General features: G+C 43.2%; 1 protein-coding gene across 3 annotated transcripts in view; it reads left to right on the plus strand.

Moving 5' to 3' along the window:
- The first annotated feature begins 274 nt into the window (after nt 1-274).
- SUSD4 (sushi domain containing 4) overlaps nt 275-23,303 on the plus strand; it is a 72,760-nt gene continuing 49,731 nt past the window's right edge. Inside the window, exons 1-2 of one of the 3 annotated variants that reach the window (XM_081857811.1) lie at nt 275-696; nt 1,347-1,574. In XM_081857811.1, coding sequence (XP_081713937.1) covers nt 1,382-1,574 — 193 coding nt within the window. In that variant the 5' untranslated portion in view covers nt 275-696; nt 1,347-1,381. The remainder of the gene's footprint in view (nt 697-1,346; nt 1,575-23,303) is intronic. The other 2 variants (XM_081857812.1, XM_081857813.1) reach the window with 2 other exon arrangements.

A 23,303-nucleotide genomic window follows, 5' to 3' on the forward strand; every position in this document is an offset into this window, starting at 1 on the left:
GATCCATAAGGGATCGCGACCCACGTGCCCCTCGCCCCCAAGCACCCCCCTCGCGCTTCGGCTCCAAAGGCGCGTTTCCCCTTCCTGAAGGGCGGGAGGGGAGCCCGGCAGCCCAGGCGCCTCCTTCTCCGAAATGCTCGCCGCTCTTGCAGCAGTCCCAGAGCAGGCTTGGTGACAGCCTCGGGGGCCACCGTAGTACCGAGGATGGCTTCCACAGTTGCTGCCACCGCCTCCTCCTTCTCGCACTCCTCCGCTCGCCGTTCGTCCCCGGGAAAACGCAGCAAGGGCCGCCCGCTCCGCGCGCCAGCCGGAGGGCCCCCCTCCCGGGAGCAGCAGCAGCAGCAGCAGCAGCAGCGTGGCAGGCGGCTCGTGCACTAAAGCAGGTGCACGCTCAGCCTCCTCGTTGGCAGCAGCTGCGGCAGCCGGCGCCTCGCGGGTGTTTCTCTGCTCTTGCCTCCTTCTCCCTCGCTCCCCTCCTCCTCCTCCTCCCCCCCCCTGCAGACAGGTAGGATGAGCGCGAGCAGCGGCGCGCGCCGTGAGTCTCTCTCCGTCCTCCTCCGCTAGCAACTGAGGGGAGTGCGGACTCGGAGGCAGCAGCGGCGGCGGCGGCGAAGGGTCGCGTGCCCTGCAGCGGTAGAGCTTGGCTAGGGGGGAAGGCAGCAAAGAGGCTCCCTCATGCAGGCGGGCAGCTCTCAGGTAAGGAAAGGGCGCACTGCGCCGCGGACGGGGGGGGGGGAGGGAAAGCCGAGAGGGGCTGGTGGCCACCGAGGGAGGGTTGCGGCGCTGGGGGAAGGAAGGTGAGAGAACTTCGCAGCTCGCTCTCTCCCTTTCGGCATCTGGCCCAAAAACCGCGCGGGGGACTCCGGCGCGCGCCTCCCAAAGTGACCGGGAGCTCCCGAGAAGGGGCGGGCGGGCGGGTCGGTCAGAGGAAGACCCCCAGCGGCGGGACTTTAGAAGGGAATGGAGCCGAGGAACGGCGTATTCGTCGCCGGCGAGGGACCGGGGTGAGGGGAGAAGGGAGGGGACGGGAGTTCCCGCCGCCGGAGCGGGGCTTTTTTCTGGGTTCGGCTAAGGTGACGTTGGTAGGAGGGGGTGGCCCCCCGGCGCCAAACCTGGGGAGGGCAGGCCGGTTCTTGCATGCGAAAGCACCACTGCCATCCTGCCGCCAGGGAGCGCGCGGCGGACGGGCGACCCGGCGTGGGATAGGTTTTCCTTGTTTTGCAGGCGGAGGGCCCGAAAGTGCCTGAGTGAGGGGCGCCTCCTCCGGGGGGCGGGGGGCGGGAAGGTGTGCGGAGGGAACTGCCCGTGTGCTGCTGAAGCAAAGCTGCCTGTTCCTGTCGTTGCAGACCGTTGCAATCCCGATGCCCTTTGCGGATGAAAGATGTATCATGGAATGAACCCGAGCAGCGGGGATCCGTTCCTAGAGAAGCGGCGGCGGCAGGAGCAGCCACGGCCGCCGCCCCCCCCACCAGCTCCACCGCCCCCGCTGCTTCAGCGCTCGCAGTCCAGACTCTCCCTGGTGGTCCTGTGGTTCCAGCTGGCTCTGTGCTTTGGCCCCGCGCAGATCACAGGCGGTGAGTGAGCGGCGAACTCATGTGACAGGCAGAACCGGGAGGGAGGGAGGGAGCGAGCGAGCGAGGCTGGCAAGCTGCTGACGGGCAGGTTCCCCCTTCACGTAGGAGGAGACAGCTCCGGCTATTGATCTCCTATGCACAAATGCTAAAAAGGGGGGACATTATCATTCCACGGTCTTGCCCGGCTGCTTCTCAAACCAGCCAATTCAAAAAAGGGGGAAAACCCAGCCATCCCAGCTTGAAGGCAAAGTGGCCACCCCCCTCCCCTCATTGCAAATGCTCAGGGGAATGACCTCTTAAATGACTGCTTCCTACTGAAATTGAGGATTGCTTGTAAAGAGTAGAAGAATCCGATTCTTCCTCTAAAGATGCTTCTGTCACCCTAGATACATGGAAGGACCTTCTCCCAGCCCGCTCAAACACAGAAGGTTCTTCTTCAGGAAAGCACATAGTCATCAATCTGTTCATGCTCTACTTCATGCTAAAGGGAGAACCACTGTGTTCCGCCTTCCAAGAAAAAGAGATATTAATCAGAAGAAGTCCAAGCACCCTTGCACTCCCAAATGTAGACGAGGAAAGGCTGCACACAGATGCTCAGTGGGGAAAAGACTTCCTTTCCGCCCTGATTAAAAAAAATAAATCCTCCTACAGTGATATGAGGCATCCACTCACATGGTTAGAAATCCCCCTGGGATACACCAGGCATATATAAACAATGATCTGAACAAATCAGTTCTTAAATATTGGGGAGTCTTGCACCCCCCTCTTCAGAGTAACAGGCTGAGGTAAAACAATAGCTATTTGGGATCAGCATTTGGAGGCTGATCCAATACAGCCAGAAACCCCACGCCCAGTGGCTAACCCTGAGTCAAGACTGGCAGCGAGGGATTGGTATAGCAGCGAGACTTCTTATGTAGCCAGAAAGGGCCAGTGAGATGAGGTGAAGATCTTAGTCCACCAACCCCAACTGGCTTTTCACAGTGATCCTTCTATGAAACTATGAGCTGTCCAAAGTACTAACTGAGCTAAATGCTGCTGTTAGAGCAAATTTGCATGTGTCATTTTTGCAAATCCCCTCCCCACCCCCGCTCTTCTAAAGAGAAATTTGTCTTCTTTTCAACTTTTGGGGCCAGCACCAGAAGAAAGTCCTTGCAGTGCTTTCGGATGAGTACTGTTCCATTTAGGGATAATACTGGAAACTTTCAGATCTTTGTTTATTCCATCAACTTTGAAAACTCTTTAGTTAGGATTTAAGGTTTTGGTTATTATTTCCAAACCAGCACTTAGCCTGTTTGTTTCTCCCTAATATTCTATGATTGTGATGTGTTTGGAGCAAGACAAACTTATTACCACCAGTTCAAATAGGCTCTCCAGTTAATGCTGGACTGCAGCTTCAGCTGTCCCTGACTGTTAGCTATGCTGGCTGGGGCTGATGGGAGTTGGTGTCCAACAACATCTGGGGAGCCTACATCCTTGGTTTATGTAAAAGTGCTGTGTCCAGATGTGGCCATCAAATCCCTCACATTTACTGAAGGGAAGTCTGTATGTGAAATAACTGCTTGGATTTCTCATGTAGAGGTGGTTAAAAATGAGATGCCTTTCAAGGTTAGGTGCCAAGCTGGGAATCAAATAGTATGTAATGCCTCTTGGTTTTAACTGGTTTTTGGTGGCCGTGAAGACGGTCATCATTGGTATGCACTCAGCTTAAGTTTGTATCTGTGGTCAGATGTTTTGTGCTATGCTTTTGTGTGTGTGTTTACTAGGTTGGAGCTGCTTAATAGAGATCCCATGGGAATGATCCAGGCACAATTCAACATAGGATTTAAGCTCATTGAAACCAATGGGTTTATACACATTTAACTCTGCTAACTCTGTTTAACTCTCTCTGCCTGAGAGTTTGCAGGAAGCTGTATGGGTACTTTGGCAGGAGATCCAAGGACACAAACAAGCTGATGTTTAAAAAATAAATAAATGAGGGTGTCTCATATAGAAAATAAAAACTAGAGGGATATACTAATGTTTTGAAGTGCTGTGAAATGTGTGATAGTGTCACTCAGTTTTCTGTGGGCCAGCCAATGGCAGACAAACGAGGCAGCTCTTTCTGCAGATAAGGCTTTCCACAAAACCTGGCAGTGCAGGCTTGTGCATGCAATTCCCATATTTTCCCCATTTATCAGATTTCAGTAGGTACTACCTGACCTAGGCACTATGGCATGATGTTAAGTGCTGTGCCAGATGGCCAAGATTTGAAACAGCTTTGTAACCACTGATGTTTTTACATATTTTCATCCCACTGTGGGCATTGCTTAATTACAAGAAAGCATCATTACTGCTGCCAGATTGCATTGTTTCTTTTGGTTTTGTTGAGGCTGCAGTCTTTCTTACCCAGGGCATCTCTCCTGTGCTTGCAATATTCAAACCAGAAAATGGAGTTCATTTTTTTAAAAAAAAACTTACCCCCAGGTTGTAATGACTGCCTTTGCAGGTGAACCATGGCAGCTATCCTTCTGACCTTTGTCAGGATTCATGCCCTGAGAATGAGTGAATTTCCCTGCTAATTTTAATCTAATTCTGCCACCAAATGAAATAGTTATAAATACTTCCTTATAAAAAAGAACATGCAAGGTTGATGTTACCCACAATAAAAGTCCCTGGACCTATATGTTTGTAAATTGGCAGGCTTTATCCACTCTGGAGGGGCTAGTGTGCAATTTCATCAAGTTATTTCAGAAGGAATAAAAGTTAAAAATCTTTTTTTTTTTAAATTCCAATGGTGAATATGTAACAAACAGAGATAAATGGAGTAAATTTGGGTAGTCCCTGAGCAGAATCAGGCAGCCTGCAAAGCTTGAGGTTGGTTGTTTTCTCAAGTGCCAAATTGGGATCTGAACTGAATCTTGCGGTCATTGCGCCCCCTCAACATCTGTACTAATATAAGTGTTCTCTAGGTCTAATGGTATTAAAGTGTAGGTTTAATGGTATTAAAGTGTACATAATAAAGCTAAATGTGAATAACTGAGCTTTTATAGAAATAAGCCTAGTTCAATTCAGTTTTATTGCTGTCAGCCACAGGCCTCCATAGAATAGATGGAGAAAAGTACATAATTAACTCAATACGAAGTCAATACAATGCAAACCTTAAAAACAATTGTAGCAGACATTTAACAGCAAGACACTAATATATATATATATATATTTTCTGCCAAAGAGCAAAATAAAATATCAATAAAACAAATACAATCTGCACAAGATATTATTCCTGCAGAGAACAGAAACAGATTCATTTTTTAAAATGAAAGAATTGTGTTGAAAGCTGACCTCTCTCTCTACTCTAAAATGCTGAGAATAAAGTAAGCAATGGCAAACTGTTCCATGTAATAATGAAGTGCCTGGCTGTTTTAATGTTTTGTTCTGTAATGGATTCAATTAATGGTTGCCTGAGGACAGAATTTAACTTCTAAACTCCTTTTATTTTATATCTTCCTGCTCTGAAGGCTCTGTTGACAGCAAGGCTCTGCTGTTTTACCCCAAATCAATATAACATGCAAACGTTTTCTTTTTCTTGTCAGTAACTCTGTAAAGAATAATTCCGCTTCCATATTATTTTTGCTCCCAAAAACACAAACCTGAAAAGGATGCAGAATAAATTTATTTCCATAAGTAAATCTAAATGAAAAGCACCTAGGAAAGTTATACAGTACATTCTTTCCAGATCTTTATGTTCAGCCAGTGATACACTATTAAGGGTAACACATGATGTTTGCCTTGCTTCAGCAATAAATGAGGCAGTTGGTGTGTCTGTGCCTTGCTTGTGGAACTCTTTGTCCTTTAATATTAAGCATTCACCATCAATACGGTAGTTTGTTTCAAACACCTGCTTAAGACTCTTCTGTTTACACAGATCTTTTCTGGTGCATTGCTCAGCAATCGGCTATTGTGTATCCCTGTCTAGATGTTGACTAAGCATTTTTATCCTATTTTATGGATGTGATGTTCACCGCTGATATACTTTGTTTATTGTGCAGTATATAAGCCTACATTCCAGACCAGATTCAAAGTGCTTACCCTTGCGTTTAAAGCTCTGAATAACCAGGTTCCTAAGTATCTGAGAGAATGCCTTCAACCACACAGACCTGCCTGCGCCTTGAGATCTTGGAGAAGTACATAGTGTACTAGGGACTCAGGGAAGGGCCTTTTTGAAGGTGACTGTGTTTTGTAATTCACTCTCTGCTGACATGTTCCTGGCCTCTTCATTACACTGTTGTAGAAAACGAGTCAAGATATACCTCTTTCCGTATTTTCTTTTTGGAGGAGGGGTGGGGTGAAAAAATTATAGATTCAGAGTAATTGAATGCTGCTGTCTTTCTTCCCTGTGTTGGGACTTAATATAATTGTTTTTATTATATTTCGTTGTAGGCTATTGTATATTTTTCTTGATGTAAACCAGGGTCTACTGGTGAAGGATGTAATTGTTGTTTAGTCATGTCCGACTCTTCGTGACCCCCTGGACCAGAGCATGCCAGGCACTTCTGTCTTCCACTGCCTCCCGCAGTTTGGTCAAACTCATGCTCGTAGCTTCGAGAACACTATCCAACCATCTCGTCCTCTGTCATCTCCTTCTCCTTGTGCCCTCCATCTTTCCCAACATCAGGGTCTTTTCCAGGGAGTCTTCTCTTCTCATGAGGTGGCCAAAGTACTGGAGCCTCAGCTTCAGGATCTGTCCTTCCAGTGAGCACTCAGGGCTGATTTCCTTAAGAATGGATAGGTTTGATCTTCTTGCAGTCCATGGGACTGTAATACAGAACACTTAAATACATGGGGGGAGGGGAGGATTAAGAAAGTGATAAAACTTGTTACCTATCTCTGATAGGAAAACTATTAAGGGAATTTTAATTTGTGTTTGTGGTGAATAACATACTTTGTTCGGTGCAACTGTTAATGTATTTTGTTCTGTCTATGAAACACTGGAGCGATGGAACTTGCCAACTGACATGGGAAAGTTTAACGCTGAAGAAACCACACAGACCATTTCTTCTAATAATCATGCCAATCTGAAATTATCTATGTTACTTTTCAATGTGTTTAGAGAGCCTGTTGCCTAATTTGTCCATAAATGATTCACAGCTACACCTACACTCATAATAAAACAGCACATTTTATTGGGGAAGTTTGATGGTGGTGGATATGTTAATAAGTTACATATAAACTTGGACTTCTAAAAGAAAAGTATAGAGCTTATAAAACTCTGGATTTTCACATTTAAGTTCCTTATTGGACTTTGCCACCTATGCTCAGTTAAGAACATTGCAAAACTTAGTAGCAACAGCTTCTTAAGGCATAATGTAGTCCAAGTTGAGCATTTTCTCCCTGTCATGCCTCCACTGGAGGAATCCTTTTCAGAGGATGACCTAGAGCAGGCATAGGCAAACTCGGCCCTCCAGATGTTTTGGGACTACAACTCCCATCATCCCTAGCTAACAGGACCAGTGGTCAGGGATGATGGGAGTTGTAGTCACTAAACATCTGGAGGGCCGAGTTTGCCTATGCTTGACCTAGAGCTTCCCAAAGGAAACATCAAAATGCAGCATCCCTCATCAAAGGACCGTGAGGCAGAGCAGAAGGATTCAGGGCCATCAGGGTCACAGTAACCTAACTACCTCAAGACACAGAATATGAGGTGGAAACAGAGTGGCCACTAAGTCCTAAGGAGCACTCCGTCAGTCAGAAAGCTTGCCAGAGGAAGAAGGATCCCTTGGGACTCATGAGTTAGCTATTCCTTAGAAGTAATGGGTGCCACGCCCCCGCAGGCAGTGTGCCATGCCCCCAGGACGCACGCCATACCCCTGCAGGCGGCGCGCCACGCCCCCGGGATGTGCACCTGCTGAAACCCATGTCATATTGTCTTATTTTATATGGAATGACCTGGCACATTACATGGATATTTCCCCCCAGAAATAGGCATGTATATAAATCTTTCCCACCTAAGCACAGCAAAGACATGCAGGTTTGCTCCTGTGACTTAAATGTATAATTAGGAAAACCGATTTAAGCTTGCACACCAGAGAGAAAATTCAGACATATTAATGTTAGGTTTCTCCCACCCCCTGCAAACTCCAACTCCAACAACTAATTGAATCAAGTTCTGATCTCTGGAGTTCTGAATGAATACTACTTAATTGAACCAATAGATTAATTTTTCTTTATGGGAAATGGTTTATATGAAATGGGTTGCACTTGTACAGGACTAGTTGTGTGAGATGGCTCTTCAAAGTGCATCCCAGCCTCAAACAGGGTTGTTTCTAAGGTAGGAGTGGACCCGTTGAAAGTAATGTACATAGGCTTGTCATATCCATTAATTTCAATGTCTACTCTGAGTAGGTTGCTCCTTTTTTTTTTTTTGCAATCTTCAGTAAGCCTCTATTTCTTTAAAATACAGATAGGTAGCCGTGTTGGTCTGCCATAGTCAAAACAAAACAAATTCCTTCCAGTAGCACCTTAAAGACCAACTAAGTCAGTTCTTGGTATGAGCTTTCGTGTGCATGCACTTTTCGTGTATCTGAAGAAGTGTGCATGCACACGAAAGCTCATACCAAGAACTGACTTAGTTGGTCTTTAAGGTGCTACTGGAAGGAATTTGTTTTGTTTTTTCTTTAAAATGTTTTATTAATTGTACACCAAATGGTCCCAAGGTGGATTGCAAAAATTCTCACAATTAAAGCAAGTGAATTTTGCATAGTACTACTACTACTACTACTACTACTACTACTACTACTACTAATAATAATAATAAATCATGAAAGTAACCAATGGCAAAGTTAACAACACAGCGGCAATGCACAGCAATGCAGTCCTGTGTTTATGGAGCTTTGCCAAGTTGACCTGTGCTATGTATGGAAAGCTGAGAAATGAAATTGACAAGATGTTCTTGTGCTCGTGGGAGACATGTCCTGCATTGCAGAAGGGGGTGTGGAGTTTCCCTAATAATAATAATTAATAAGAATAAGAATAAGAATAATAATAATAATAATAATAATAATAATAATAATAATAATAATTTAATAAAGAAACCAGAAGGCCTGAAATATCTCTGGAGTTGCTGCAAAGGAGATAATTCTGCTGACGCTTGCTATTTCAGTTTAATGAGTCTCATGGCAAATGTTTGTGCACTCAAGCTAATTTTTATTTTAAAGCCCTTAAAAAGGTATACCAAATAATGTGAGATGGAAAGGTGGTGTGGGGAAGAGAGATTGTGCTACTTCTCGTGGGCACTGTCCGAGGTACCCAATTAACTTGTGGAAAAATTGCAGTCCACTTAAAATTTAACAATTGCAAAGAAAGCAGTGAGCATGTTTCTGCCACCAGACTATTGTGGTTTGGGTGCTGGCATCATGCGACTTTCCTGCAACAAAAGTGCCAGTTTGAGGAAAAAGCACCTGCATCTTCTGCAGCAAGTGCACTGGCTTCAGAAGAGAGAGCACAATTTAGGTCCTCATCTAAACTGCATTTATATCCCATCTTTTTCTTCAGGGAACTAAAGGTGGCATACAATGTTTTCGTCCTCATTTAATCCCCATAACAAGTGTAGGTTAGGCTGAGAGGCAGTGACTGGCCCAAGGTCACCCAGTGAGCTTCAGGCCTAACTAAGTGAGGATTTGAACCCTGGTCTTCCAGGCCCTACAATAACCACTGCACCACACTGGCTAATACCGTAGATCAAAACAATATGTGTAAGGATCTTCAATACAGAGCCATAGTGTGTTGTGACAGAGGACTGGTGCTTCTGCAAAGGGCCATGAACAATGAGACAACAAGGCAGAGTTTAGAGTACTCCTATATGTGGTTTGTTCAAAAAATAAGAACCTAGAAAGAACTGGGAAGAAGTTGGTTAAATCTACAGAGGAGTTAATATACTGGGAACATAAGAATGTAGGAAATTGCCTTATACTGGCCTATCTAGTTCAGTATTGTCTGCACTGACTGGCAGTGGCTCTTTGGGATTTCAGACAAGGGTCTCTCCCAGCCCAACGTGGAGATGTGCGGAGCTGATGGTCTACCACTGTGTCACAGGCACCCTAACAGCAGCATAAGAAAGCTAAGAAAGGGAAATATAATGTCAAATAGGACATAAGAAGGTGATAGGCACACAGGAATCTAAAGCAGGGTAAAGGAGAACAAAACGAAAGCATCAGCATGCTTAAATTGTCGTGGATAACTACTTGGAAAGTTGGGAGAGACAAAAACAGAAACAGGGAGGGAGGGGAGTTCAGAGTTGGAATAGCTTTCTGAAAATGAATGGGGTAGAGAGAGACACTCCCCCAGGTTTCTGCTGGGAACCAGGTTTCCTTTGCACTGGAGAGACCAGGGTTACATGGGCTGCACTTTTATATTCATCATGGCTTTTCAATGTGTACTTGTGCTCCCCTACCCATTGTGACTAGTCCTGTGCTAGCTTACCCTTCCAGACAAAATGGAAGCTTTTTGAGGAAAGGTGGCTCTAACAATGGCAGGGAAAGATGCTTCCTTAGCAACAAAGGGCTATGCATTTTCTCTCTCCCCACCCCCACTAAAATTATTGTCCGGAATGGCAATCATTGATGCACAGTTGGCCAGTGCAGACAAAAAGCTTTGTTCATGTGTTGATTTCAAGTCTTATTGCCCAGCTGGTGCTGACACACTCATCGTTGTACTATTTTGCATGTCAGTACACAACTGCACTTGGAGGTGGCATGGCTCCTGTCCAGTGTGCTGGCCAGGGGCTACTGCCCATAAATTGCTAGGAACCAGTGGATGACAAAATGCGAGGACAGCAACTGGTACCATTGGGTTTGGCCTGAGTGATGTTGACAGTTTGATGATTGGGGTTTGTAGTGGAGCTAAATCCACCAGTTAATGAAATGAGGCATTAACTCAGAATAAAGAAGTAGGATCACACTATTTTTGTCTACTTATTGGCATGCAGCGTATGAAGCAATGTGTTAGATGCCAATATAAAACATTCTCGTAACACTAATAATTAGTATTCAAGCAGCATAAGTACTTATGAAAGAGACAGACATTTTTCTCTGCATCACATCACACAAACAATGCTGCAATATTTTAAGACCCTGTGTGCACAATGTAAAACTGAAAAGACTCAGCCCCCTCCAAAAGACAAATAAATAATGTAGTAATTAGGGGTGTTTTGGTTTGGGTTTTTTTGCTAGCATAGCTTGAAATTCTAAGTGCCCTTTACGAACAGCATAATTGGGACTAATTTGCTTATTAACCTTAACCACAACAACCTGGGAACCAAATGACAAGGGAGGCAAAAGAATGGCTTATCATTGTAGGCGAAATGTGCATGTGGGTGAAGTCTACAAAGTCACTTCCGCTCTTCTTGTTCTGTGGGCAGTGTTGCACTATATAAGGTAATTCAGCGGAATAAACTTCTTTGCAGATGACTAAAAACACCTGCTTATGGGGCATGTGGGGACAGGGAAAGGTATGCCAAATGGCACTTAATTGTAGGGAAAGGTCTGGCTAAAGAGAAACACCAAAAGGAGAAATGGAAGCAATCTGTTGAGAGACACCCCTCTCTATGCTAGGCTTGAAGCAACTTGCAGAAATGTTTGAGCCTGAAGTCCATTATGGTCTCCTGGTGGCATCTCAAGTGGACACCCTTTGTACACCCTTCCCAAAATTTTACCATTGTTTAAACTGAGGGTTGGTTGTTGTTTTTTTGCAAGGGGTGATTATTTGGAGGAAATGTCCTATTTTTGTGGGGAGAGTGTTTCTGCTTCTTTGTGTTTTATTTGCAGTGTCTATATGTATTTTGCCTGTTTGCTGGAGGGTTCTGGACATCATACTTTTTAAATTATTCTGTGAAATGTGTGTTTTGTGGTGCCCACAACAGTTTCTTCAGTTTCAAAATGTGCCTCTAGGCCCCAAAACACTGGGGACCGTGGATGCACACTCTGTATGTGGGACAAAAAATAGTTCACTGAAAGGAGAAGGAGGTGAATACTGATGGTACAGAAAGACTTGGGGTAAGATAGATGTGAGCTGGAACTGGAAGTACAGTAAGCAATAGGGAAACTGGCAACACAGGAGAGCAAGTGGATGCAAAATAGCTACCTATTACCCTCCACTGCTCTGTTTTGGCTTGCATTAGAACTCCATTGTGGATTCTCTCTCGTCTTCTGGCTGCAAAAGGAAAAAACAAGGAGGAGTGCATGAGCAGGGGTTCACTGTGTTTTTGATCTAGGGTGTGAAGGATCATCCATAGCTGTTGCTGGTATCTGTGTGCACTCTCTCTTAAAGGAGGATCAGTAATGGCACAAGCAGGTAGGTGGCAGTAGAAGAACAAGTGAGCAGGCTAATGAGTCTTGCAATGTGATTTCCAAGAGCTATGGGTAGATTCCTTGCCCCAGGAGAGCATAGTCATGCCTTCTAGCTCATGACTGATGAGCATCTAGCTCACGACTGATGGGAGGGGTGGCTAACACCCCAGAGGACAGGATCACACTTCAAAACGACCTTGACAGATTAGAGAACTGGGCCAAAACAAACAAGATGAATTTTAATAGGGAGAAATGTAAAGTATTGCACTTGGGCAAAAAAAATGAGAGGCACAAATACAAGATGGGTGACACCTGGCTTGAGAGCAGTACATGTGAAAAGGATCTAGGAGTCTTGGTTGACCACAAACTTGACATGAGCCAACAGTGTGACGCGGCAGCTAAAAAAGCCAATGCAATTCTGGGCTGCATCAATAGGAGTATTGCATCTAGATCAAGGGAAGTAATAGTGCCACTGTATTCTGCTCTGGTCAGACCTCACCTGGAGTACTGTGTCCAGTTCTGGGCACCACAGTTCAAGAAGGACACTGACAAACTGGAACGTGTCCAGAGGAGGGCAACCAAAATGCTCAAAGGCCTGGAAACGATGCCTTATGAAGAACGGCTAAGGGAGCTGGGCATGTTTAGCCTGGAGAAGAGGAGGTTAAGGGGTGATATGATAGCCATGTTCAAATATATAAAAGGATGTCACATAGAGGAGGGAGAAAGGTTGTTTTCTGCTGCTCCAGAGAAGCGGACATGGAGCAATGGATCCAAACTACAAGAAAGAAGATTTCACCTAAACATTAGGAAGAACTTCCTGACAGTAAGAGCTGTTCGACAGTGGAATTTGCTGCCAAGGTGTGTGGTGGAGTCTCCTTCTTTGGAGGTCTTTAAGCAGAGGCTTGACAACCATATGTCAGGAGTGCTCTGATGGTGTTTCCTGCTTGGCAGGGGGTTGGACTCGATGGCCCTTGTGGTCTCTTCCAACTATGATTCTATGATTCTATGACATCATAGGGAGTTGACCTTGTTTTCAAGCATGTTTGCTGTGGTGACCTGATATTTGGGCTTGTGCTACATTGGGGTGGGCAATATGGTGTCCTTGGGATGTTGCTGGGCTACAACTCCCATCAATTAGCCGTTGAGCATGACCAGTTGGAGCTGGAAGTTCAACAACATCTGGAGGGTGCCACGGCAGCTTTCCCTGTGTTACACGGTATGGGATAATCCAGTTGTGTATACATTGGGGTGGTTTTCTTCTTCCTTGATTTGGTTCAGCCACTGACTGAAGAGGTTAATTAATCCACCTATGAACATGTTGGAGACTGTAATGGATGATGTATTTCAACAGCTGCTAGTCACAGCGACTGTATGAGCTCCCCAGGTTCAGAAGCAGCATGTGGCTGAATAGCAGTTGATGAGAAATGAGAGTTGGGATGGCTATTGCTATCTTATTCTGCTCTTGTGTTTCACAGAGGCATCTGGTTAGCTACAGGAAAAAAATTGGATGCCGGGCTGGATGATCCAGCAGGGCTGTAGTTATGCGCTTAATGAATTGGCCAATTTTTCAAGGACAGCTAGTCTTGTGAATGGGGTCAGAGTTGGCATTTTAGCTTGAGTTTGAATGGATTTGAAAAGCAAACCTTTCCCTCCCCACTTCAGTCTTGTTGAAATTCCTAAAGTTCCTTTGTAGTAGGCCAGGACTCACCTGTGAATTACTGAAGCATCATGGCTGCTCTGCTGCCAGAAGTTTGTGTCATCCCAGCACTTTGAATCATATGCAAGACCGAGAAGCTCAGAATTTATTATTATTGGCAGCCCAGTTGGGTTCTCCTCACCCCCTGCTGTGGGAGTGCATATGAATAAAATTATATTCTAATTTATTATCACATTACAAGAGACACTTTAAATAATTTCCTTGATGCTTTCAATAGCAGGTATGCATGGCAGCAGACTCTAGTGTATAGAATCTTCCGCATATACTTGTATATACAGCCTTTTGGAGAAAACATTGCATATAAGTGGTTGTCTTAAGGGAGGCCCAGCAAATTTAACTAGATTTTTATTTAATTTTTTATGACCATTCAAATACCAATAGATAAGTAGGTCCCCCCACTTGTTGTTATCCTGTCTACTACCATCACAAGCTTTCAACTAAACTGTCAATCAACTTATATAGCAGGAGATAAAAAGAGAGGTGAGAAGTGCTACAGACATGAATATACAGGAATCTGCATGTCAAGTAGCCCCAGGAACTGTGACCAAATATTGTTAAAATCTACTCTTAATACACCTGTTAAATTCTACCCACTCTTGGCAGTCAAGTTAATATAAGAATAAATCTTGGCATGAGGAATATTTTCATTCCTTCATAAACATAACAAAAATTGAGGGCTATTCCCCAAACAACATGCAAAATAAACAACTAACTTAGTTGTACCTCCAAGCTGAAAAAGCAGTACCAAGATCAACAAGTCTGCCTTTTGGATGTGAATTTAAAGTAATATGCCAAGACAGAATAAGCGAAGGAGGGGAGAGACATCTGCTTAAAGGTGTTCTAAATGTACAGAGTTTTCTTTTCCTTTTGGCAATGAGAGAGATTTTTCAGGGTCATCATTTTCTAAAGGGTTTATTTGTATTTCAGACAAGACTAAAATTATAATACTAACGCAGCCAAGCTTTTGGGTTTTACTGCATCTAAATATATAATGCTTTTTTTAAAAAAAGTAGGACAGATTAAATGATGCATTCCAGTCATCTGGTTCCTGTTCTTACTGATTGTTTATAGTTCACAGGGCAGTGGCGGCGGCGATGCCCCGTGTCTAAATTCTAACATGTTTTCTGAGCAAAAGTTTTGATACCTTTAATCTGGGCTTGAAATGCTCCTGATCATTTCATGCCGAGCCACATACTTAATGGATGTAGATACTTAATGATAGAACCATGACAAAATAATAGTAAAAAGAAATAGCATTTTTTTGTGTTTGCTTATAAAGGTTTTATATGCATGCTGTCCCCACCCCCTAAAAATTGAAAACAGCAGAAGAGATTTGGAACACAAGAAGGCTAATAAATTGCACACACTTTTAAAGGGCAGAGTCGTGTCTTATTTCCTCCAAAGCTTGGCTTGTTATCCAGCTGCTCTTTCATCTGGAGTGGAGTGGCCAAACAAATCACAGTTAAATATGGCTGCTGGGTGCAGACATGGTGCCAAAACAAGCCATGGGTCATAGGCCAACAACAAACATGGCTTCACATCATAGTTAGTTATTGGAAAACAAACCATGATTGGTCTTCAGGGCTGGGTTTGAACATCGAAGCAAGCCGCACTTATGATTTAGTGCTATATGTGAACCAGGCCAATGTTTCGTTCTGTTAACCATTTTTTATGTTGTCTGTGTGTCCATTTATCCACTTGTGTACAGACTAGTCTATCCTGACATATTGGGAACCACCCCAGAATCATCATTATGTAAGGCAGCGTATTTGACCCACAGAAATGGTGTTATGGCATTGCTGGCAGATTGTGGTTTGTATCACTCTAGAAAATGTGTGTGAAGCTTCTGAAGGTGTTGTCCCAGTAGATATGGGGGACAGGTGTGGTTTTCCCAGTGAAGCAGAGCCACAAAGAAAGCATCCTTTCAGGAATGCCACTGTGCTTACCAGGATGGGAAGGAACAATGTGGTAGGAAGGTTGGCATAGTGTGAGTACAGCAGCAAGAGTACCAGATTGACTCAGCCACTGCGTCATGACAACCACCCCACTCCCTCACCTCTCTCCTTCCTGGTAGGCACCAAACTAGCCACTTCTGATGGAGACAGAATTGTCACCATAGCTGGTTGTTGTGGTTTTTTAATTGGGTCTGTGTTGTGATCATAGAAGTCTATATACATACAAAAGGCATCTGGAAAAGGCCAATACCATTGGGTGTCGGGCTAGAGACCTCTGTTTTAGAAAGTAGTGGGCAAAACAATAAATAAGAGATCTTGTAGAGGATGAGGACTGGGGAAAGTGCAATGTGTGAATTAGAAACTTCACTTTTAAGAGAGCAAGTGCTGGTATTAGGACATTTCACTGAATGCTTTCCTTCTGTCTGTCTCAACTTAACTCAGCCTTGTAATGGCTGATAACCTAAATCAGTGCTGACCTTGGCATTTGAAGAAGACGACAGCAACCTATTCTTGAAAGTTTCTCCTGCAGAAACTGTTTGGCATTCTTCAACATTGACTATGGCAATCTTATTTTCAAGCAAAGACAGTGTCTGTAAACAATAGCTGGGTATAGTGTTTGTTCTTCAGCTCTGCTGCTTAAAACCCTAGCGTACTGTGCATTAGGGCACCTCATCTTTCATATTTTTAAAAATAGAGCTAATGATATAACATTTTGCTCTGTATTCACATGGTATTCTGTCTTGTGGCTGTGCATATATTTGCTCCTTGTCCTGCAGCATAAATCTCTGTTGATGCACACCTGTTTATTGTTTTTAAACTTGTACATCCACACTTCTTCTTGTCCCACTGCTTTCCCCCAGGGAAAGCCAGTCTTTAGCACTCAATCGGAGCAAATAACAATTCGGATTTCCTCCGGATTGATGGTTGTTCCAATTCAGCACTAAAGAGCAGGTTTTCCCTGAGAAAGAAGTGGGGCAAGGGGAAACCCACTCAGACCAATGCTTTCTAGGCATGGTACAAGCAGAAGTGTGACAAGTCCTGATTGTGGGCACACATCTTTTACATACATGAGCTTTTCAAAGATTGGAAGTGGCAGCTTCAATTGCATCAGCACTGGGAGGCAAAGCTGAGGCAATCCAACAACAACAGTGCTATTCTGAAGCCTCCTCGGCATGGAGGAACCCTGCCTAATAGTGAGTGTTACAGTGATTCAGCAGCTAAATATTCCAGGGTCTGTGAGTGTACTTTGTTGCCTCCTTCCTGCCTCAGTGTAGTAGGTCTGCTTTGTTGTTGTTGTTTGTAGTTTAGCCTCAAGGAAAAGCAATATTGTGGGAGTTGAACTTGCATAAACTCTCTGCAGAAGGATCACAATATCATCTAATTGCAGAGGAGCTCAGAAGTGATATTTGAGATCATATTTCACATCGAATACATCCCACAATAATGTAAATTGTGGATTATTTACTGGATAAAATAATTTTAGAATTTGTGGAGTGGTGGTAGGTTTCTTTAGGCTATCAATTGTATTAATATTTAATTCCTCTGCTATGTATCTAATCTATAGGATTTGTAGGATGTTGCATTAGATATAGCTTTGGCATGCATGCATGCCAATTTGTCCATCTGTTCTTTCATCCCCACAGCGCAAAACTAGCATGGCATTTACTCATAATCTCTTCTGTTTTAGTACCTTATTTTCTGAGCTGCAGTGAAACATTGACATTATGAAAGTGCTTCAGTGATTGTATGTGGGGGACACTGTGTTTGTGTGTGAAGTCCATTCAAAGAGCTGTAATTTTAAAGTTCTTGAGTAAAACTTATCTTATAAATAAACTGTAATGTTGGCAGGAAAAGGAAAAGTGAAGTGTTCGTTTTGGATCTTTTAAAGAGATGGTTCAAATTTAAAACTCCTCATTGTACAGAAGGGCACACCCATGCCAAATGGCTAGAGACACAGGAAGCTGCTGAAAACTATATCAGACTAGTTGTCCATTTAGCCCAATATTTTCTACTCATGCTGGCAGCAGTTCACCAAGGTCTCAAACAGAGGTATTTTCCCATTAACCTTTTAATTGGAGATTGAACTTGGGACCTTGTAAATGTGACATGTGTGCCCTCCCTCTTAGGTTCAGGTCTTCCTCTGTTATGACTCTGACCCTGAGCAGCAGCCAGGACTCTGAATCGGCTGGTTTAGGAAGATAAGTGGTGCTCATTTCAGGTCCTAGCACTGATCTGGAGCTTGTCAGCTAAGAGCTTATTGAACTGAAACCCCTAGAGAAAGTACCCTGAGCCATATTCCTCTGAGGAAATGGTCCCCCTTTGTACTCATTAGTGCCTATTTATTGCTGCCCAGTGACTAGCTCAGACAACTTAACAAGGCAGGAGCAGATTGAGAAGTGACAGAGTTCTACTCTCTAGGCTAGAAGACTATTCCTTTAAGACTCCCCTCTGTTCAAGAAGGAAGTGGAGCTTGAGAGTCTCTCATCTGTGAAGATCCGGTTGAAACCAATTGTCTGCTTGGAGCTGTCCAAGGTCCTGCAACTACTACCAGGTCCTACCTGCCCGTTCTAAGGTACACTTAGGCATCCATTGTCTATGGGCTCCTGCTCATGTTCAAAACAGGATACCCTTGTAATTCTTGGCCTGGCTTTCAATAGCCTTTTAAAACGATTACAAGGCAGTTGAATTACACAAAAATCTCATGGCACATACAACTTTCTGTCATGTCTGATAGATTATAATCAAAGAGTTGGTGTTGGGGAGGCAGATGAAGCAAATGGATGCTTATGTTGTACTGCTCAATATACTGCTTATTTATTATGTTGGTTCTTAGCTTATTCCAAAATAATATATCCGGGGATATCTCATGGAGATGTCTGTATGCTATATGCTATATTCATATTGGGCAAGTCCTTTATATTGACTGAGAAGAGACAAGTTACTCTGTACCCTTGGGAAATCTCTAGAGATATCTTAACAGTGAAAAAGAATGGATTATTTAACTATTAACCTTCTCACAGTGTCTACTGGAACAGTGAATAATCTAATGGCATGGGTGCACACACAGACACAAGAAATTTATTTTTGAATTAGATGAATAAGTTTTGCTATTTGCTCTTTCCCCGTGTTGATTGGAGTTGTCCCAGGAGGACTACATAGCAAGGCTCTTACCTGCCTTGCCCAGTGCAATCCTTTGTCCCCAACAAGAGCCTCAAGAATCCTGGACCCTCATATCTTAACAGAGTTTTTTGTTTTTTTTAGCCCAGATTCCTTTTAAAGTGGGTCATGTTTTATCATACTTAGGCCAGGGGGGTTCATGGATATTTTGTCATGATTGTAATCATTCAAAAGTTCTGTCATTAAGATTAAGAGGAAATCCTTAATTCTCAAAAGATTTAAGTTTAATGGACAAATAGTACTTGGAAATAACAGAGTTAACGAAGTCTAAGCATTTCTAAGTTCTGCTATGCAGCAAGGCCATCTGTATAGCAGGCCCCACAGACTGAGCACAGGTAGAGAGCAACTGTATTAAAGAAAGTGCTTGCAGAGGAAATAGCTTAAGAAGCCAGCTTTGATGTGCTTGCACTCTGTGCAGCAAGGTGAGAGCTAAACTGCTCTTTGTATTTACAACAAGGGTCTGTGGTGACTGCCAGTCTATTTTCTTCACCAGAAGAGAATGTTAAAGGACACCGAGAGTGCATATACATACATCAGCGTATGACCGTAATGTTTGCTCATCTGTAACCACATCCATGCAATACTTTGCTACTATTGTAAGTGATGCTCCATGGTGGTGGTGCATGTAGTGCTCATGGTCTGTTTTGATACAGTGCAAGGTTGATGGTAAATTAACCATGCAAATTATTCAAGCAACAAGATGCAAAGGGCAAGTAATGAATCCTTATGACACACACAGACACACACAGACACACACACACACAAACACACACACACACAAACACACACACACACACACACACAATAAATAGGAAGTGTGTGCTAAGAACGTATTGTTTGTGGCTGCAGATTCTCCCCAGTATTTCTTGTTGGTTAGCTCAGTCTCAGGGTCATGAGCCCCATGTTGGGTGAAATATTCCTGCATGGCAGGGAGTTGGACTATGATTATGGTGGCCACTTCCAACGCTTCTGTGATTTTAAAAATGATTCTCCCCAAAAAATAAAAAAAATGTTTCCTATTTAGATATCCATCTAATGACCATCTCATTAGTCAAAAGCAGGCCCATACTTCCCATTGAAATACTTATAAGTTTATGTTGATTAAAATGGTTCTTCATTTTAAAACTTTTTCCTGTTTTTTGTGCACCACAAATAAAATATGTGCAGTGTGCATAGGAATTTGTTCATATTTTTTTCAAACTATAGTCCGGCCCCCAATAGTGTCTGAGGGACAGCGAACTGGCCCCCTGTTTAAAAAGTTTGAGGACCCCTGCCATATATAAGGAAACTGTCATGTTTCAGTGCAAAATATGGGGTCCAATTTCCCTAAATAAATAATTGGACTCTCTAGTCTTTGCACTTGGGGTATGACCTTGAGTGACAGGTTTCAGCTCATGGCATGTATTCAATGGTAGTGTTAAAACATACTGAAAATAAGAATGACCTCCTCCTTCAGGGAGTGGTTCAAGCAGCCAACTGATCACACAAGCTAGCAATTGAAAAGCAACACTAAGGAGACTTAAAAGCTTATCTCTTTATGTTTTGATGTTCCAGTGCTGGATGTTTTAAGTTTGCATGCAATGAGTTCAGATAGGGGAGATATTGGCTTATTGCTACATAAAGAGCATTCAGCAGAAAAGCATACTTTTGTAAAAGGCTGGCGACTTTAAATTATAAGCAAACCAAGAAATCAGGTTAAATGTTTTATAATGTCATGTTTGCCCATAATCCCTTTTAACTTCTCTCAGAGTAATTACATCCAATTCTGGTGTAATTACTCTGGAGGAATTCAGATGTAATTACTTTGCCATCTTATCTGTGCCAACTTCAGTGCTTACTACTTTGTGTTCATTTTTTACGTGTCGTCTTTTGTTTTGTGTCTGCCTTGCGCCAGGAGTGATGCAGTGAACAAGCTAACGGCAGAAAGGGGCATTCTTTACCATTCAACTGTTTGCCCAGGGTCAACAAATGTATACTTTATGGTCGCCCCCACCCTAGATGACCAGACAAGGGGCAAAATGCATGCCTGAATTATAGATGCCTGTTGGAATTATTTGCAACACTGCAATACCAAAATGGGAATTTAAGAAGAAGAAGAAGAAGAAGAAGAAGAAGAAGAAGAAGAAGAAGAAGAAGAGTTTGCATTTGATATCCCGCTTTATCACTACCCGAAGGAGTCTCAAAGCGGCTAACATTCTCCTTTCCCTTCCTCCCCCACAACAAACACTCTGTGAGGTGAGTGGGGCTGAGAGACTTCAAAGAAGTGTGACTGGCCCAAGGTCACCCAGCAGCTGCATGTGGAGGAGTGGAGACGCAAACCCGGTTCCCCAGATTACGAATCTAGCGCTCTTAACCACTACACCACACTGGCTCTCAGTAACCGATCTTATGCTAAATATAGTGCAGGGCAGAAAGAATTATGGAAGGTTGATAAAAATTACATCTGGATTTAGTAATGGAAATATTCCTACAGAAATTTGAAACTCCAGAGCATAGTAGATTGGCATTTAAATACATAGCAGGCAGCTATGTGGATTATCCTTAATCCTGATATTTAACCATGCTGGCATCACCTTTGGCTTGTTTGTATTTAGGGGTCTATACTATCTAAGCTTCATAGACAAACTAACTTAGCATGACTAGGAGGCTGAAGGTAATGCACAGGCCAGCAACCAGCCATTTAAGACTGGACACAAGTGAGACTGTTTGTTCCAGAGAAATGCAAGTATTCAAGGGAAATTGGTTCAGGGCAATGCAACCTCTCAAACTTCAAGTGCAGCTTGCACTCAGGAACCAACCAGGTGGATACGTCAGCTTGTGTATAGGCTCACTGATTTTGCAGCTAATGTGGGTTCTGGTACCTAGCAGTCAAAACTGATACAATAAACCAGAAACAGATTTACTGCCTCTTCTGCTTCTTTGAGAACTGAGTCCTAGTCTATATCAAAGGGAGATCAGCTGGATGATGGACCAGTTCTAAGATTGACATATCTCTATTGAAAGCCGCAGAACTTTACTGAGCCCTATATTGATGTTCTGTCCTGGGCTGAAAGGTCCTGCACCCCCCGAAGCCTTGCTTCTCAGCTCAGCTCAATGCATAATGCAAGAATACATAGGGGAGTGTGGGGTTTGGATAATTGATGAGTAGATCTCCTGGAAGGCTTGAGCTGTTCACTCAAGGAAAGGAATGGAGAAGAAATTCGTTTGGTTTGTTAACCTACCTAATTTGCACTTCCTGAACCAATGGATTAACCAAAACAAAGGTATCATTTTGAAATCCACACTTCTTAAAATTCTCCAATCTAGAACAGATAAGGAAATGGGGAGAAGTATTGGAAAAACGAGAGGAAATGAAATTGAGAGATTTGTCTAACTCTAATCCAGTGGACGGCATTACTGATTTCAGTATCTGGATTTGATAGCATTTTGTCTTTCATGAACTCCTTCTCTAATAGAACTACACCTTTCCCTCAAGACATGTGAGTTCCTAGTTCCTCTGGATCATGGGCAGACATCGCTGTATCTATAAAATAGTATAGTACCACCAATGGGAAGTGTAGGTGGGGTTTACAGGGAAGGAATATGCTGCTATTTCAGTTACATGTACTTAGGCCTGGTCCCAGGCTTGGCTACCATAAGACAGCCTTTGCCAATCTAATGCCCTTCATATGTTTTGGACAACAACTCCCATAAGCCACAGTCAACAAAGGCTGCAGTAGGGCATGGGAACAGGCACAAACATAATAAATATATATTTACATTGCAACAACAAAGAAATTGTATCTACACATACTTAGCAGCAATTTTCCTTTAGAAAAGCATACATTCTTAAAAAGTGATCTAAATTTAATATAGTTGCTGCAGAGACAAACTCAGTGGCTTGCTGATCAGTTTAAAGTGGTCAAGTGTGTTGATCCTAATTATGAGAAATTTTAGCTGTTGAAGAAGAAACATTTTAATGTGTCTTTATTTTTGCTTTAGTCACTGACTTGAGCAAATAGCATAGTAAGTTTCCTTTTACCAAAAACCTCTGTTAAAGTCAAATGTATTCTGAATTAGCAAGTGCTTTCATGTTTGGCTGCAATCCTTATTTTCTCCCTGTCACTTAAATGATTGATCTTTCTATCAGACTCCATGGATTCTCTGTTGTGATTCCACCAATCATTAGTGCCTTAGTGCCTAATGCAGATAGATAGATTAGATATATAGATAATGGAGGGAATCTGTGATGGCCGAGAGTTCAGAATCAGAATAAAATATCTGGGTTAGGGGTAGAAGAATGTCACATGGCAGAAAAAGTGATGGCACCCAGGAATCTGTAGAATGCACAAAAGGTATCTACCTTTCCATGGATTTTCAGTGGATTTTGCTTTTTTTGCATCATGAGTTATGGATCTTACAAATGGAGGAGTTCAGGCAAGATAAGATTGCATGAGAGGTGTTTTTTCTGGTTTCCCTCTCCCACCTTCAACCCTCTGAGGCCCTGAACCTCCAGAACAGTGTGGGAGGTGGCACCAAGGATAGCAGGAGTCTGTTTTCCCACCTATGTGAGCATCCAGTT

Source organism: Podarcis erhardii (genome assembly GCF_964252035.2).
Source record: "Podarcis erhardii genome assembly, chromosome: 3".
NCBI classification, from domain to species: Eukaryota; Metazoa; Chordata; class Lepidosauria; order Squamata; family Lacertidae; genus Podarcis; species Podarcis erhardii.